The sequence below is a fragment of the Triturus cristatus genome, chromosome 3_2 (genome assembly GCF_964204655.1).
Source record: "Triturus cristatus chromosome 3_2, aTriCri1.1, whole genome shotgun sequence".
Lineage (NCBI taxonomy): Eukaryota > Metazoa > Chordata > Amphibia > Caudata > Salamandridae > Triturus > Triturus cristatus.
The window spans coordinates 511989653-512003484 of record NC_140584.1 but is presented as its reverse complement, the minus strand read 5'-3'; the positions used below and the strand labels follow the sequence as shown (position 1 = coordinate 512003484).

General features: G+C 43.0%; 1 protein-coding gene across 4 annotated transcripts in view; it reads right to left on the bottom strand.

The window, feature by feature from the left end:
- MICAL2 (microtubule associated monooxygenase, calponin and LIM domain containing 2) overlaps positions 1 to 13832 on the bottom strand; it is an 812711-nt gene that overhangs the window by 480832 nt on the left and 318047 nt on the right. For all 4 annotated transcript variants that reach the window (XM_085648193.1, XM_085648195.1, XM_085648194.1 and 1 more), the window contains exon 16: positions 1009 to 1158. In XM_085648193.1, coding sequence (XP_085504319.1) covers positions 1009 to 1158 — 150 coding nt within the window. The remainder of the gene's footprint in view (positions 1 to 1008; positions 1159 to 13832) is intronic.

Below are 13832 nucleotides of genomic sequence, written 5' to 3'. Positions count from 1 at the left end.
GATCAACAACACATTGCTCATACATTGACCCTACATTTAGAAATATAACATGCTGCCATAAACTTATCACTTCTCCATCTCTGTCGCGGTAAGCAACAAAATGGATGACTGGGCTTTCCAAATAAAACCTTTTTAGAGATGACATATTACCTAACACCATCCCATGCTGCTTTGCGCTGCTGCCCTCTGAGTGCAAACCAGACAACAAAATCATACTTTTTTTTTTTTAATGCAGCGTTCAGGCAAAATAACCAGGAACACAAGTCGTTTCCTAGTGAGTGAAAGCAAAAACACACAATTACATTTAAAAATAAATGATGTGAATAGAGCCAGCATGAGGAGTTAGCACTACTGCAGTAACCCAACTCCCGTCACAAAGCTGATTATATACCATTGCACAGCACGTGATTTACAGTGAGGGCTACAAGTAGTATGTAACGCTTTCTTTTCTTATGTTCAATGTACATATATACCATCTGTTTAAGGACCACCTCATCTGTCATCAATACCCAGCCAAACAATGAACAGAGGCCACGTAGGTCCATTAAAGATAAAACTGCTCCATCCCTCGACGTGTCCCATAACCCACCTCACCGTACGGCGCTCCAGTATCCCTGACTTGGATTGAACTACACGCATACAAACCCCTACATGCACACAATATATCTATTAAAATATATTGCAGGATATCAAGGAAGGTAATTTCCTACTTGAGGTGTGTTCTCACCTGCAACTCATAGCAAGTATTGTAGCTGTGTCCGATATATTAAATCTCCGTAAACACACCAAACACCAAAGTGGTGTTTCTTCACTCCTAATAACTAAAGCTATGCCTGGATTACAGGGGCGAAGGGAATCAAATACATTTGTGTTCTTGTAGCTCTGTACTTATCAATCCAGAATCCTTGGAGAAATCAGCGAGTTGGATGCACTCTCCTAGGGGCACCATAAACTTTTAATATTCCAAAATTCCATGCTCTTATTTAGGCAGCTTGTGCACCATCTCACCTGTCTTCGAAGGGAACTGGTTGGTGCGTTATCCTCAAACTTCGCCAGCAGTTGTGTAGCCATGGACTTGACTTTATTTTGGCCAGCGCCTTCCTTGCCCTCTCCATACTCACTCCCAGAACTTGTACCCTGGCTGGAAAAGCCCGTGGACTGTAGAGCAAAAGCAGAGCAGCGTCAAAAATATGCATCATTACTTGGGCAACATTTAGTCGAGAGATGTAAAGAATGAATGGGGACTTTAATTTGCAAAAATGCTACAATTTTTATTCAGGTAAATTACATTTTGGCAAATGTTCAATATGCATTCTCTCAGATTATACATTGGAAACATTTAATATTTGTTGTCTTACATTATATCGAAAGAAAAGTTCAAAATTCAGTCTCTGATTAAACCCTGGAAATGGTAGAATATAATTACTAGTATATAAAGGATCTTGGGGAAATTCCGATTTACAATTTCCGTGATTATATACTGGAAAACGGTCTATATGCATTCTCTCTTATTCTGTTCTGGGGAAGGTTCGATATACAGTCAACATGTTTGCATTTTCCCAAGGGTGGAATACATATTCTGTTTGATGGTTCCTTGGGAACAGTTGCTTATGCATTCTCTTAAACAGTACATTGAGAAGGATGCATTCTTTGGGAATGTACCCAAGAAAAGGCTATATATATATTCTATCTGAATATATTTTAGAAAAGGTTTAATAAGCACTGTCTCCGAATGTACCTTTGGAAGGTTCAATATGAATTCTCTCTTCCTGCAATTTGGGAGAGGTTCACTATTCAATATGTTTGAAGTTATCGTTGGAAAGGATCAATGTGCAATGATTTAACAAAACTTGTATGCACAGATGGTTACACACATAATGCACATTTCTTAAGTACATCGATAGGACACCTAGTGAAGCTTTTTCTGAAAAATACTTTTGTTCTGGTCCGAGTCTGCTGAGGCTCTGCATTATTGTGTTGTCCCTGTTTCGCTGTAAATTGAACAGTTCTTACCCAAAAGTGAAAGCGCCTCTAAAATAATCACTTGTCAAACCTTTTAAAAACGCAATTAAGATTGCACCAATTAGGTTTTTGATGCTGTATCACAGATGAAAAATGCAGGTCTCCACTGACATTTGAGGAGCGCTTTTTGCAGATCTCAGTTATTTTGATTTGAGAGGGCCCATCGTTTGCTAATTACAGCAATGCATGTCAACCTTCACTGCAGAAGCAGACATAGTAGGACCACTGGAATTACAGAATTATGTAGGAATGCAGCGTCAAATTATGCAGCAGAGATAGCTAAACTATGTGCAAGGAAAAAGCTAATTGTGTGGCACTTCTGGAACTATATGTGGCATAATTAGTTATCTACTATGATATTTCAGCACAGTGAGGTATAGATACAAAGTGGATGTTATTATTTCAGGAAATATAGAGATTTTTTGGTCTCACCTTCTAAGTCAGGCAATGAATTCCCCAACTGGTAGGAAGCCAATTGCAAGCTAATCAGCGACCTGTTCGATCACACTGGCATAATGGACTTCCCACAAACTCGGTCCAACTATGGCATCCCAGCCACTGAACACTGGCACTACACAGTTATCGTACACTGGATCACCCCCATGATTCATCCTCATGCCAGCAGGCAACTCACAAACTTAGAGAAATGGTTCCTAACCAGGAGAGATTCTAGGGTCCTACAGCAGACAAATATAATTTTCCTTATAGAGCATCAGACCCAAGCAAATCACCAGCTAAGAGGCGGTGGGAGACCGAGTTGGAACATAACTTTACCTCTGCGGCCACTTGGGCATGCTAACTCATCAACTTTGACGCTGTCCCAAACACAAATGGTACTGGGGGGAGGCATTGCAATACATCAATGAAATCTTCGAAACAGACAACCCCTGCCTCCCTAGCTATAGCCTATTGAAGCTCCCAATGCGCCAACCTGCCCACTACCGTCAAATAACGGAAAGACAATCATGATAGCGCTCTGTGTGGCCAAGCAGGTCATTACCTTGAAATGGGGCACAGACGTCACCCCAGCCCACACTGACTCGCTACACAAATTATGGGAATAGAAAGACTCACCACCTCCTTAGACTGCAAAATGCCACAATTTTATCAAATGTGGGGATCCTGTATTACATTCCTAGCATGCAACTTCCGTGAGCTCACTTGCTCTAATTATCTTCGAGTACTACTACTCACAGGAGACAGGGAATAAGAAATGGGAGACCCTCAAGAGATTGGGCTAATCATGCAGAAAAAGAACAAAAAGTAACTCTAGCAGGATACATTTTAGTCTTTAGTCAACAATAAAACAAATTATTATTGGACAAAATACATCATTTATACAGTGCATTAATAAAACTTGTATATCCATAGGCCTCCTTTTATGTTACTATTCAAAAGCAATGTATTATTTAGATACTTCTTACAAACAAGGTTACAAAGTCTATAAGACATCAATCACATTATCCTTGTATGCAAATGAATAGTTGCAACGTGGGACAGCCCAGTGTGCATTTCCAAAAATGGTCAGTCAAGAGATAGTTCACTTTATCGGTAGAAACGCCTAAAATTATGTGCAGAACATCCAATGAGATTTAGACGGCAGTCTGTAAATTAATATGTCATTCCCAACCACCAGCGTGGACTTCTCTTAATATGTAGTCGACGAGTTTGTGGCCTCTTCAGGACTGGAAAAAGGAGAGGGAACCCGCTTTTATAAAAGCACAAATCAATGAAAAATCGAATTATTAAAAATGCACTATCACTTATATTGATGCGTGTGCATGGTCAAGTGTCCGTATCTAAAAAGGTGTGGCAAATGGTGCAGCATGCATACCAAAACTACTGAGAAGGGCCATGCAGAAATAGACATAATGACAGAATAAAGAATGGGATGCTGTGTAGACCAATGTATCTGTTCTAGGCCATAAATACTAATGCAAAATCAATAAAAGTAAGAGTGAAAAGTTACTCTGCTGTGAGTCACTCATGTGCAGTGGTATAAAACGGTCAAGTGATTGGCTGGTACCCTCATTCAGAGTACTAAAATATATAAGCTTCGACCTGTGTTGAAGACGTAGGGCATGTTACTAGAATATCAGGAGGGTTACCACCACATGCTCTCAAGTAAAATGCAAAGAAAGCTTACCTTATAGGTCACTCATTATGTGGCTACTTGAAGTGGCCCCAGATATTGCTTATCCACTCAAACAAGCAGGCCTTATTTTTGCTAGAGGCCGCCAGTGGAAAAAACAGGTTTTAAGTTTATGCAGGAAGAGTATATTCTGACACTTTTCTAAGGGCCCCAGGACACCATTTAGAGGTAAGGACTCACACCAGTAGAAGTCACCAGTAGGGTCCAGGGCTGGTCCAATAGGAACTTGTCGGCTGGGCTCTTCAGGAAAGTGGGCTCCTTGCAGGTTTGTCCCTGAAGCTTAACAAAAGGTCAGTCACCTGATATTTGAAGTCCACTTCTCAGTCCTGGGCACACATGGAAGCAGGTCCAGCTCTTAGGGTTCTCCTCACAAGTCCCAATCGCAGGTGCAATCCTTCTGTCTTCCACAGGTCCAGAGGTGTTCAGAGGAGGACACCAACTCTGTGCCCAGAGCAAGCCTGTGGGTGGGGGAAACTCCTGGCCACTCCCTAACCAATGGGGTAAAAGCTCCCAGGCAAGACCCTACCCACTTTGTCAGCACTTGCTGCATGTTTTACTGTACACTACCCTACAGTGCCCTTCTCTGCTTAAAACCAAGATGGTACTACCTTTCCCCCCCCCAGTGGAGAGCTCTGTGTGCCCATTCATAGGTCTGGCTATGATAAAGGACAAGCCCACCACTGTGGTCACTCAACAGACCCCCCAGGATATAGCGGCATGGATTTGCAAATTTAGCGGCACAAATATGGAAATTTAGCGGCATTTTTGCGGCACTTTATTTTACTCATAATCATTCATTTTCAGCCTTAAATCAATGGAAACTTTTAGCAGAGTATTCCACTTTGTATAGGCAACCTGGAATATGGAACAGAGGAAGCATCTCACAGGTGAAGGCTGTTATCCTTTGGAAATGGAATTCTCCATTTGCTGTAGTATAGGTTGGTAACAGTTATCACACCTTTTGACTCATTGCGGGACCGGTGTTTGGCACATCCTTAACCCTTTTCTCGCCTGAAAGTCTAAGGGCGGCTGGACACCGCTTTCGTGGACAGGCCATGGCCCGTTGAGCAGGTCCGAGAAGGTCCACTGTGTGAAAAATAACTGACTTTATTAGTATGCAAACCTTTTGAAATCCTACCACTGCCCATTTATTTTAAAGCTTGAAATGATTCTGGTTTCTTCTTCCCACATCCTAAAGCTAATTTCCTGATTTGCAGAAGGGAAGAATATTTGTAAAAAATCCTGGCAGCCTGCGTGTACATTTCGCGGCCGCTTTGGTGTTCTCAGTGAGCCGCGCGGCCACTGAGAACATCAAAGCGGCCGCGAAAGTGCTCACCATTTACAGCCTACATGCCTCTCTCCCCTACCCCCTCCCTTATCCCACTTCCTGCTTCTTGTTGTTGTTGTCCAACAGGCATGTCCGGAAAAGCGAGTTAGTGGAGGCAGTGATATTCCCCCTGAAACCTTAGCAGATTTGTACAACCTAACGTGCTTACATCCTTTCTACAGACTACTTGGAGCAGAGATTTCCTGCAACGACCAATGCATCAGAAATCCATTTGTAGGATTTATGTCACCTTTTGTACAGGGGTTCAAACAACCTCGCGATCTGTGAAGGACACTTTAAATTTAGGCTGTTTGAGATGCAATAATGAAGGGAGTTCCCTGGTCTGAGTTGCTTATTGCTCTAACACAATGCGCCTTTGTTTGCGAAATAGAGCCTCTCTTTGGAGGGAACAGACACTGCCCTTTCCAGCCAATGAGATGCCTTGAATTGTTTCAGGATTTACGTTTAAAACCTTTTCTATTATAGTGAAGTTTCACAGAAATCCGATGCATGCAATTTTCGAGTGAAGACATGCCTCGTTTTCTCTAATTTACTATTAAAGTAGGCTAGCTAAAGGGTCCTGACAGAATTTTGCAATTTGAGTACTTGTGTTTTAAACAGGACTGAAAGCATACTTTGTACGAGTTAAATTAAAGAAGTCTCCGAGAACAGAGGCAGTTTTATGGCCAGCTCATGTGCGGTGGTGGCACAAGATGGTTTCTGAGATACTAAATGAGAAAGAAATTAATGTGTATTTTTGTCTAGCTCACTATTACGATACAGTTGCCGTCTCTACCCCAATAAACATCGAGGTGAACGGCGGAGTCCGGGTAGGGTCAATGCAGAAAGGAAACCCTGAGTAATGTAAGTGAAAGTGATTACAGACATTTCAGAAGTGAGAAACAGAATTGAAGAACTGAACACATTTTTTGGGATCGAACTTCTGGGAGAAGTGTAAAGAAATTTGGCTCTAGTTGCGCCTCTGCCTGTGGGGGCAGAACATCATCCCGATTTCGCAGGCACTTTTGTAAAAATTGCGGCATTTTTACAAAAGTGCCGATTTCGCGGGCACTTTTGTAAAAATCGCGGCATTTTTAAAAAAGTGCCGATTTCGCGGCAAACCGCGAAATCCTGGAGGGTCTGTCAAAACCAGTTCTGGGGGCAGTTCCTCTCCCACTTGGCTTAGTGCTTGGCTGGACAGCAGAACAACAGTGGGAGCAGGCTCAGGTGTGAGCTACATCTGCCTGTCAATCAATCAATAAAGATTTATAAAGCAAGGCTAATCACCCAATATGGTATCCAGGCGCTTGCAGGCCCCGGAGGTCTATTTGAACAGCCAGGACTTCAGGACCATTCGGAATTCCAGAGTGAGGTGATGGTCCAGAGGTGTGTGGGGAGGCTGCTCCAGTCATTTGCTGCAATGTGGGAGAAGGAGCATCCTCCACTTGTGCTTCGGCAGGGAGTATGGGCAAGTGAAAGGGAGGCAGAACGTAGACTTCAATTGATGGTGAAAGTTCAGGCTGTGGTCAATACAGGGGTGTCCTTGGTTGTGTAGAGCCTTGTGCACATGGGTCAGCAGCTTGAATTGGCATCTCTTCTGTATGGGGCGTAAATGGAGTTTAAGTAGGTGGGATGTCATGTGGGTTCGTTGGGAAGGCCGCGGATGAGTCTGGCTGCGTTGTTCTGTATGGTCTGAAGTCTCTGTAGAAGGTGTGCAACAGTTCCTACGTAGAGGACATTGCCTGTGACAGGGTAAGCATTCTTTGAAGTTAATTAAGTTCCTGGGCACAGCCCAGATGGCCATTCTGTCAGGGGAAGATCAGCCACTCTCTCTTTGTCACAGCTCTGGGAGCCACTTCACATTTAATCAAGGAGCCATTCAGCTCCTGGGTGATAGTGAACACTGATAGAAAGGCACATTTGGAAAATTACATCTTTCTACAAGTGCCATTTTCAAAATAGTAATATAAAATCGGATGTGACTATTATGTTGGATTTTAAATTATTACTAAAATGAGTCCTTGAATCATTTTTCTAGCTACTCCCAAAGTGAAGGTAAGCATTACAAGGTGCTATAATGTAACCCAGTGCTTTCTTATTGGACAGCCAGTCTTGCCACAGTGAAAAATGGCTATGGAGCTTTTTCACCACCAGGGCTTGTAATGCATAAAATGCACATGGCCTACTTTTTAAATGCCATGGACTCTGCCTTATGCACATTCTATTTTAGACACACTGACAAGTTAGCAAATCAATCACAAAAGTCTGTTCTTCATGACCTAGTAGCTGATGGTCACATTGAGGTGGTTAGTTGGGTTACAGCAGGCCTCATGGATCAGCAGCAGGTTTACCAAGCTTTCACTTTCAAAATATCAATTAGGAGGTAGTTTCCATCTACCATGAGACAGCATACAACCCTGCACAGTCACTAGCAGTTCCATGACATTGAGACCCTCTGCTATGCTGAGAGTGCAGATTACCGGAGGGTGGGGAGGTGAAGTCACCCTAATCATTGCAGATGAGAAAATGTGCTTGTTTTGTCAAATGGATCAAGTCATCCATTCCTGGGCTGCCTGGCTTCATGAAGTGAGCCCTTTTTGGATTCAAAATCACTAAAGGAGAACAAATCTGTCTCGAATCCAGCTGCAAGGAAGTGGAACTAGACAGGAAGGAGTGTCTGTGTGATGTTTGGCATTTAACTATTTTCAGAGTTTCACTGAAGTGTGGTTCTGTAGAGTTCTTTAGTGCTGTGAATTTAGTTAACAAAGGTGTAGTATGGAAAGCATGCACAAGTGAACTTTCATTCATCTAAGAGGGAAGTATGTTTTAAAGCGCTATCGATGGAAGAAAATGTGCATATGACGGGAAATTTAACTTGCCTACAAAGCCAATGATAATACATCGGCTACTGAAGTCTGAGTGGATGTAACTATACTAGTTAAATTCCTGATATCACTCAAACTGGTGGATTCAGGAGCTTTATAGAAATACCCACATGATACTTGTTCAGAACTAGGACAATAATCAACACTGAACACATGTCCTTTACAATAAATTATCTACACATTTCCCAGCTTTTTACCTATCTTTTTAAAAACAATGTTTTACCTAGGGTGCTTTCAAAAACAATTTTAAGATGGTGCATATGCCCTATTTGGGTTAGAACTATCTCACCGCATGTAGGATACATTTAGATTGAGGAATTTAGATATTAGGGGCTGAAATGGGAAATCTATTCTGCCAGATTTTTCAGAGCATTCAAGACATTTGTCATGTTCTCTCTTCAAGCCAGCCAAAGTCAGTTTAAGGTTGATCCTTCACTGCACCATTATCTTTCTTCTCATCAATAGCCTTGCAGAGATCAAAACAATCAAGAAACGGGATAGGTGCTACACTTCCAAGAATAATAGGGGATGACAATGGATAATCATGAGTAATGGTTCGATTCTGGTGATGCCTGTATGGTGATGACAGTAGTCTGATGGTGGCAGGGGTACATTTATAGAAGGTGGCTGTAACCTAACAGGTTGTTAGGGCCGGCTTAACATAGTCTTGTTGAGATTTGTTGAAATGATCCATGTTTTAAGTTGTTCAAGAATAGTAGCGTCTGCTACCGTGAAGCAGCAGTGGGGCAGGGTAAGTGGGGCTTAAAAGACAACAACAAAAAAACAGTGGCCAGCTGCCTACTCTCCTCTGTCCTGTTTCTGGCTTCTGTGCGAGCAAGAAGCATACCCAGGCTCCCCCTAAGCCAATTAAAACGCAGCGTTGTTATTGGTCTGAGTGCTGTGGTTCGGTGCTCAGGCAGGGAATGGGAGCCTCAGCATGTTTCGTCAGGTAAAAAGAACCTAACCTGGGGGTGTCAGAACAACAATTGGATTCCGAAGGTCACCCAAACAAGGAAGAAAGGGGCAAAACTTTGCCTTTCTTGAGTCCCCTCACTTGCGGATTACGTAGGAGCACTTAAAACAGATTATGTGTAGTGCAGGTACACCTATCCATTATAGTTAGGGCCTTTTAGAATATTACCCCGTTTTTAACCAATTATCTAGGAGCAAGAATAAAATATATTTGGCACACTAGTTGATTATTTTAACTCACTTTGTCCCACTCCATTTCACGACACTTGCACTACACATAATCTGTTTTCAGTGCTCCTACGTAATCCGCAAGTCGCAGCACGCCTCAGTCCTTAGAGGACTGAGAGGACCCCAATGATGAAGCATGTCACCGTGGGGAAACCCTGGTGAGTGAGGGGACTCAAGAAAGGCAAAGTTTTGCCCCTTTCTTCCTTGTTTGGGTGACCTTCGGAATCCAATTGTTGTTCTGACACCACCAGGTTAGGTTCTTTTTACCTGATCATTCAGGTTATTTTTGATCTATGTACAAGATGGAGGGTGAACCTAACCTTTAAACCTCTAATTTCCCCTCTTCTTTGGTAGCCTGAGCATGTTCTCCTTCCAGGCTGTAATGCAGCCTGTGGGGAAAAAGCAAAGTGTGCATGACAATTTAGCTGGATCAAGAGGGCCGGTCAAACAGTCCTGGACACTTAGAGAGTGCCACCACTCCTCCCCTTTGTGCTGCCGAGCCCCGCCCGCCCGACAAAACTGCCTCAGCAAGGAAAAATTAAATAATGATAACCTCTGGTTATCATCCTTTTATTTTTCCTTTTTTTACAGTGCTGAAAGGCAGTGGGGCGATGCTCCTCTGCATTAGTGGAGGAACCATGCCTGTTCGACAAATAGGTTAAGATTGTTTAAAGTTTTGAGAGTGAGAGAGATTATTCTAGTAAGTAGCAGCAAGGAAATAGTAACCATCGTTGCCTAAACAAGGTTTGTGTGTATTAGGCAAAACTGGTATTAAAGTGGAAAAGGCGCAAAGAGCACGCTGAACATAACATTTTAAATGATGTAGGAATTGAAGGTTGAGTTTCACCTTCTCGACGCAGAGAGATACAGAAGTATGCATTGAAGCCAATGGCTCCATGACCTCAGAATCAAACCAGATGGAAGTAGAAATCGGATTCCTTTTGCGAGGTACCCGATGATTTGAACAGGTCACATGACATCTTAAATTCACAACATGCTCAAGTCCAGTAGACACGGAGAGAAACCTTGGTTCCAGGAGTCCTGGGAAAGGGAACTGAAGATTCATCTTAATGAGAAGCAATGGGACGATATCATCAAATACACAAATAACTTTGCCACTCATACAGGGGGCAGGAAGCTATGCCAAAAATACTCTCCAGATGGAGTACATCCCGTCAAGGTTGGCACAGATGGGTCATCAGATGGAATATGCACAGCTGACGAGGATGTTAGGAGGATTGGATCTTACCACAAATCCTTTGGTCTGCCCTCGGAAACAGCCCTTCTGGGACCTGGAGCTCACTACAATTGAGGACATAACAGGCTCGGCTTTTATGCTCTGTCGTAAGGTGGTGTTGCAATCTACTGAGGCAATCTACTAGCTTGATGACTAGAAAGGCCAGCTTATCTCCCATCTTCTACTGGCTACGAAATAAAAAAAATATTTGGGGGAAAAATAGATGATGCCCACAGAATAAAAATTGATTGAACGTTTATAGAGTATCTTGGGGATGGAAATGCGATCAACACATGGCCCAAAGCAAAGAAAAAGACTTTACAAAACTGTGGGGCCAATTGCTGGAATTCTAGGACATTGCACTGCTTACAGAGACTCTGTGTACTCAAGATTTTGGATGACTCTAAGTTGGAGAGCTACTACTTCAGCATATCTCAGGAGGAAGATATACCACTGTCCCTGTGACCTTGAACTTGGTATTCAGAGTCATGGTACTATGCACGCCTCAAGCAATGGGGGGGGGGGGGGGCAAAAGCAGGGTAACAGGGGTGGGAGGGGCATAGAGGGGGTTGTGCAGTTCACAGGGAGAGGGGATTGGGCATTTGATTGTTGCTATATTGTTATCTTCTGGATAGTTGCTTTAAATGCCAATAAAAACTTATTTTCACCCTAAAATGCTGTAGGAATATTGGGAAAGAGTTAGATGTCACGTGTGAAAGGATTTCAAAATAGCTAGTTTGGCAAAAGGGAGCTAATGTAGCCTATTTAGGGGCCCAATAAGGAGGCACGGAGGTTAGGAGTCAGAACAGACGAGCCACCACATTCATGATCAATCGGAAACTGGAAGATAAATATTTTGGGACTCCTAAATACAGGAAGTTCCTGTTATCAAAGCAAGAGGGGGAGATGGCCTTCCATACACTTCTAGCGAAGCATCGCAGCCATGAACACACATGATGTATTGATGGATTTGTTTCATCAGAAGATTCATTGGTTAGCATGTACCACTTAAGAATGCCCAAGTGTTTCGCCACAATAAAGCAAAGCTAACTCTTGAAGAATTTCTACAATATTATGCTGTCTTTACCAGGGAGCCTTCACTGGGAAGCATGCCTTTAGCAAATGTCAAATCCGGCTTTCAAGACACAGACAAGCTGGGACTGTAATTTGCTGCACTTTCTTTATATGTCAGCCATTAGCCAACACTTTTGGTTTTACTAAAATTAGACATATAATATACTTACTTATATGGGCTTTCAGCCGGCCCTCTTCATCCATTGATCTCTTGTTGTGTCATTCACATTTTGCCTCTGCGAAAACCATGGCAAAACAAACCAAACACTGACAAAGCCAAAAAGACTGGCTGCCAACGCCAGACCTATAAACTTTGCCAATGTTTGTCTTTTATTTGCATTTGGCCTTTTCTGGACTTTACATAAAAAATGGATAAACGATAAAAGACAAGCATTGGCAAAGTTGTTCTGCGGCTTCACAGAATTTTTCGCTTGTTCGCTTCTCAAAATGCGTGTTCGCAAGATATTTCCCCCTGAGCACGCAAACAGCATTCGCAAACAGGAAAATAGCATCACGAACATGCAATTCCGCGTGTTCGCAGATTTTCTGCGTGCTCGCGGAGATTTTTTACCATTTCGCTGAACTTTGCGTAGCGCGACTACGCAAATTCCACCCACCCCTAATTTCAGGTGCGTCACGCTTTTAGAAAAAGATGAGATTTTACATAAATAGTTGGCATTTTCAATATTCGCCCTTGGCGAATCACTAAGTCCGCATGAGCAACTATGTGTGGGAAAAGAACAGGATAGCGCAGAAAGTATAAACGAGGATGTTAGTTGTTTTTCAGATTTTGCTTAATGCTGCATTTATTTTAATCTCTGGCAGCCTTCATGGCAATTGATTTCAATTATCTTTGACTGAACTATTGAGATGCTGCTATTTTTATTCTTTCCATATTTCACTTTCATATTTTAGTTGACCTTCATGGTTTCCAAGTTCCTGATCGTGAACTCACTTACTGTGTCCATCTTCACTTTTCAATTGTATTTTTGAAATGCTGTGTGTTTCTGGTCTTTAGGGACATATTTCCTTCTTTATTCTTGAGGACAACTCAGTCCTTGAGCCAGCATCGGGGTGCTATGAGCATTAGGACTATCCTGCAGATTATCGAGGCGATGGCGCCCACAAACAATAAGAGCATATAACCAATGAAAAGGGGGTTCCTAGGTGTCTCATCATCAGTTTCTTAATCTTACTGGGGCAGGTACATGGTCAGAGCATCTTGTTTGTTTATAAGTTCTAAGAGGGCTTCAGTGGTACTGCTGATGTGCTTAGAGATGGTTTTACATAACTTTAGTTTATCTCCTTGCAGTATGATTTTAAATTGTTCGACATTTCTACAAGAAAAGGGCCGCACTCCTCGTAATGCCCTCAAATTCACCACGTGGGGACATAGTCATACTTTCATCCTTCAGCACAGAGCTCTAATGCAATGAGTATAGATAATGCTTTCTGGTCGCAGGACATCAGGGGCAGGGAAACAGGAAGTGTTTGATATCTTCCTCAAAAGACTTGGGACGTTCACATCAGTTCCCCTGCATTCTTCCCCATGTTTTCTCCTGCGGGGAGGCGGTGGGGCCTGCTTGCTGGGGCACTCCCAGCATCCCCAGGCCTGCTTCCGGGGCCGCGTGGCCCTGTCTCGCGCTGCTCATCTACATGCGTGAGTGCAGCTGGCTTCTACACGCAGAGGAGGGGCGCAGCTATACGAGAATTATTCTGTGAAACCCAAGGGTCCGGAAGCTGGAGTTCAACAACCTGTCATGGTGTCACAGACTTCAAACAGGCCCCGGATCATCCTGAATAAACGGCTTTGAAGAATACGCAGTCAGACTGTTATGATTGGCAATGCAGACGCGGCCACCTCCGAGGCGAGCGAAAACTCAAACATGATTCAGCACTGGAAGGCCAGATGTGCGCCGACACCTCTGCAGCAGG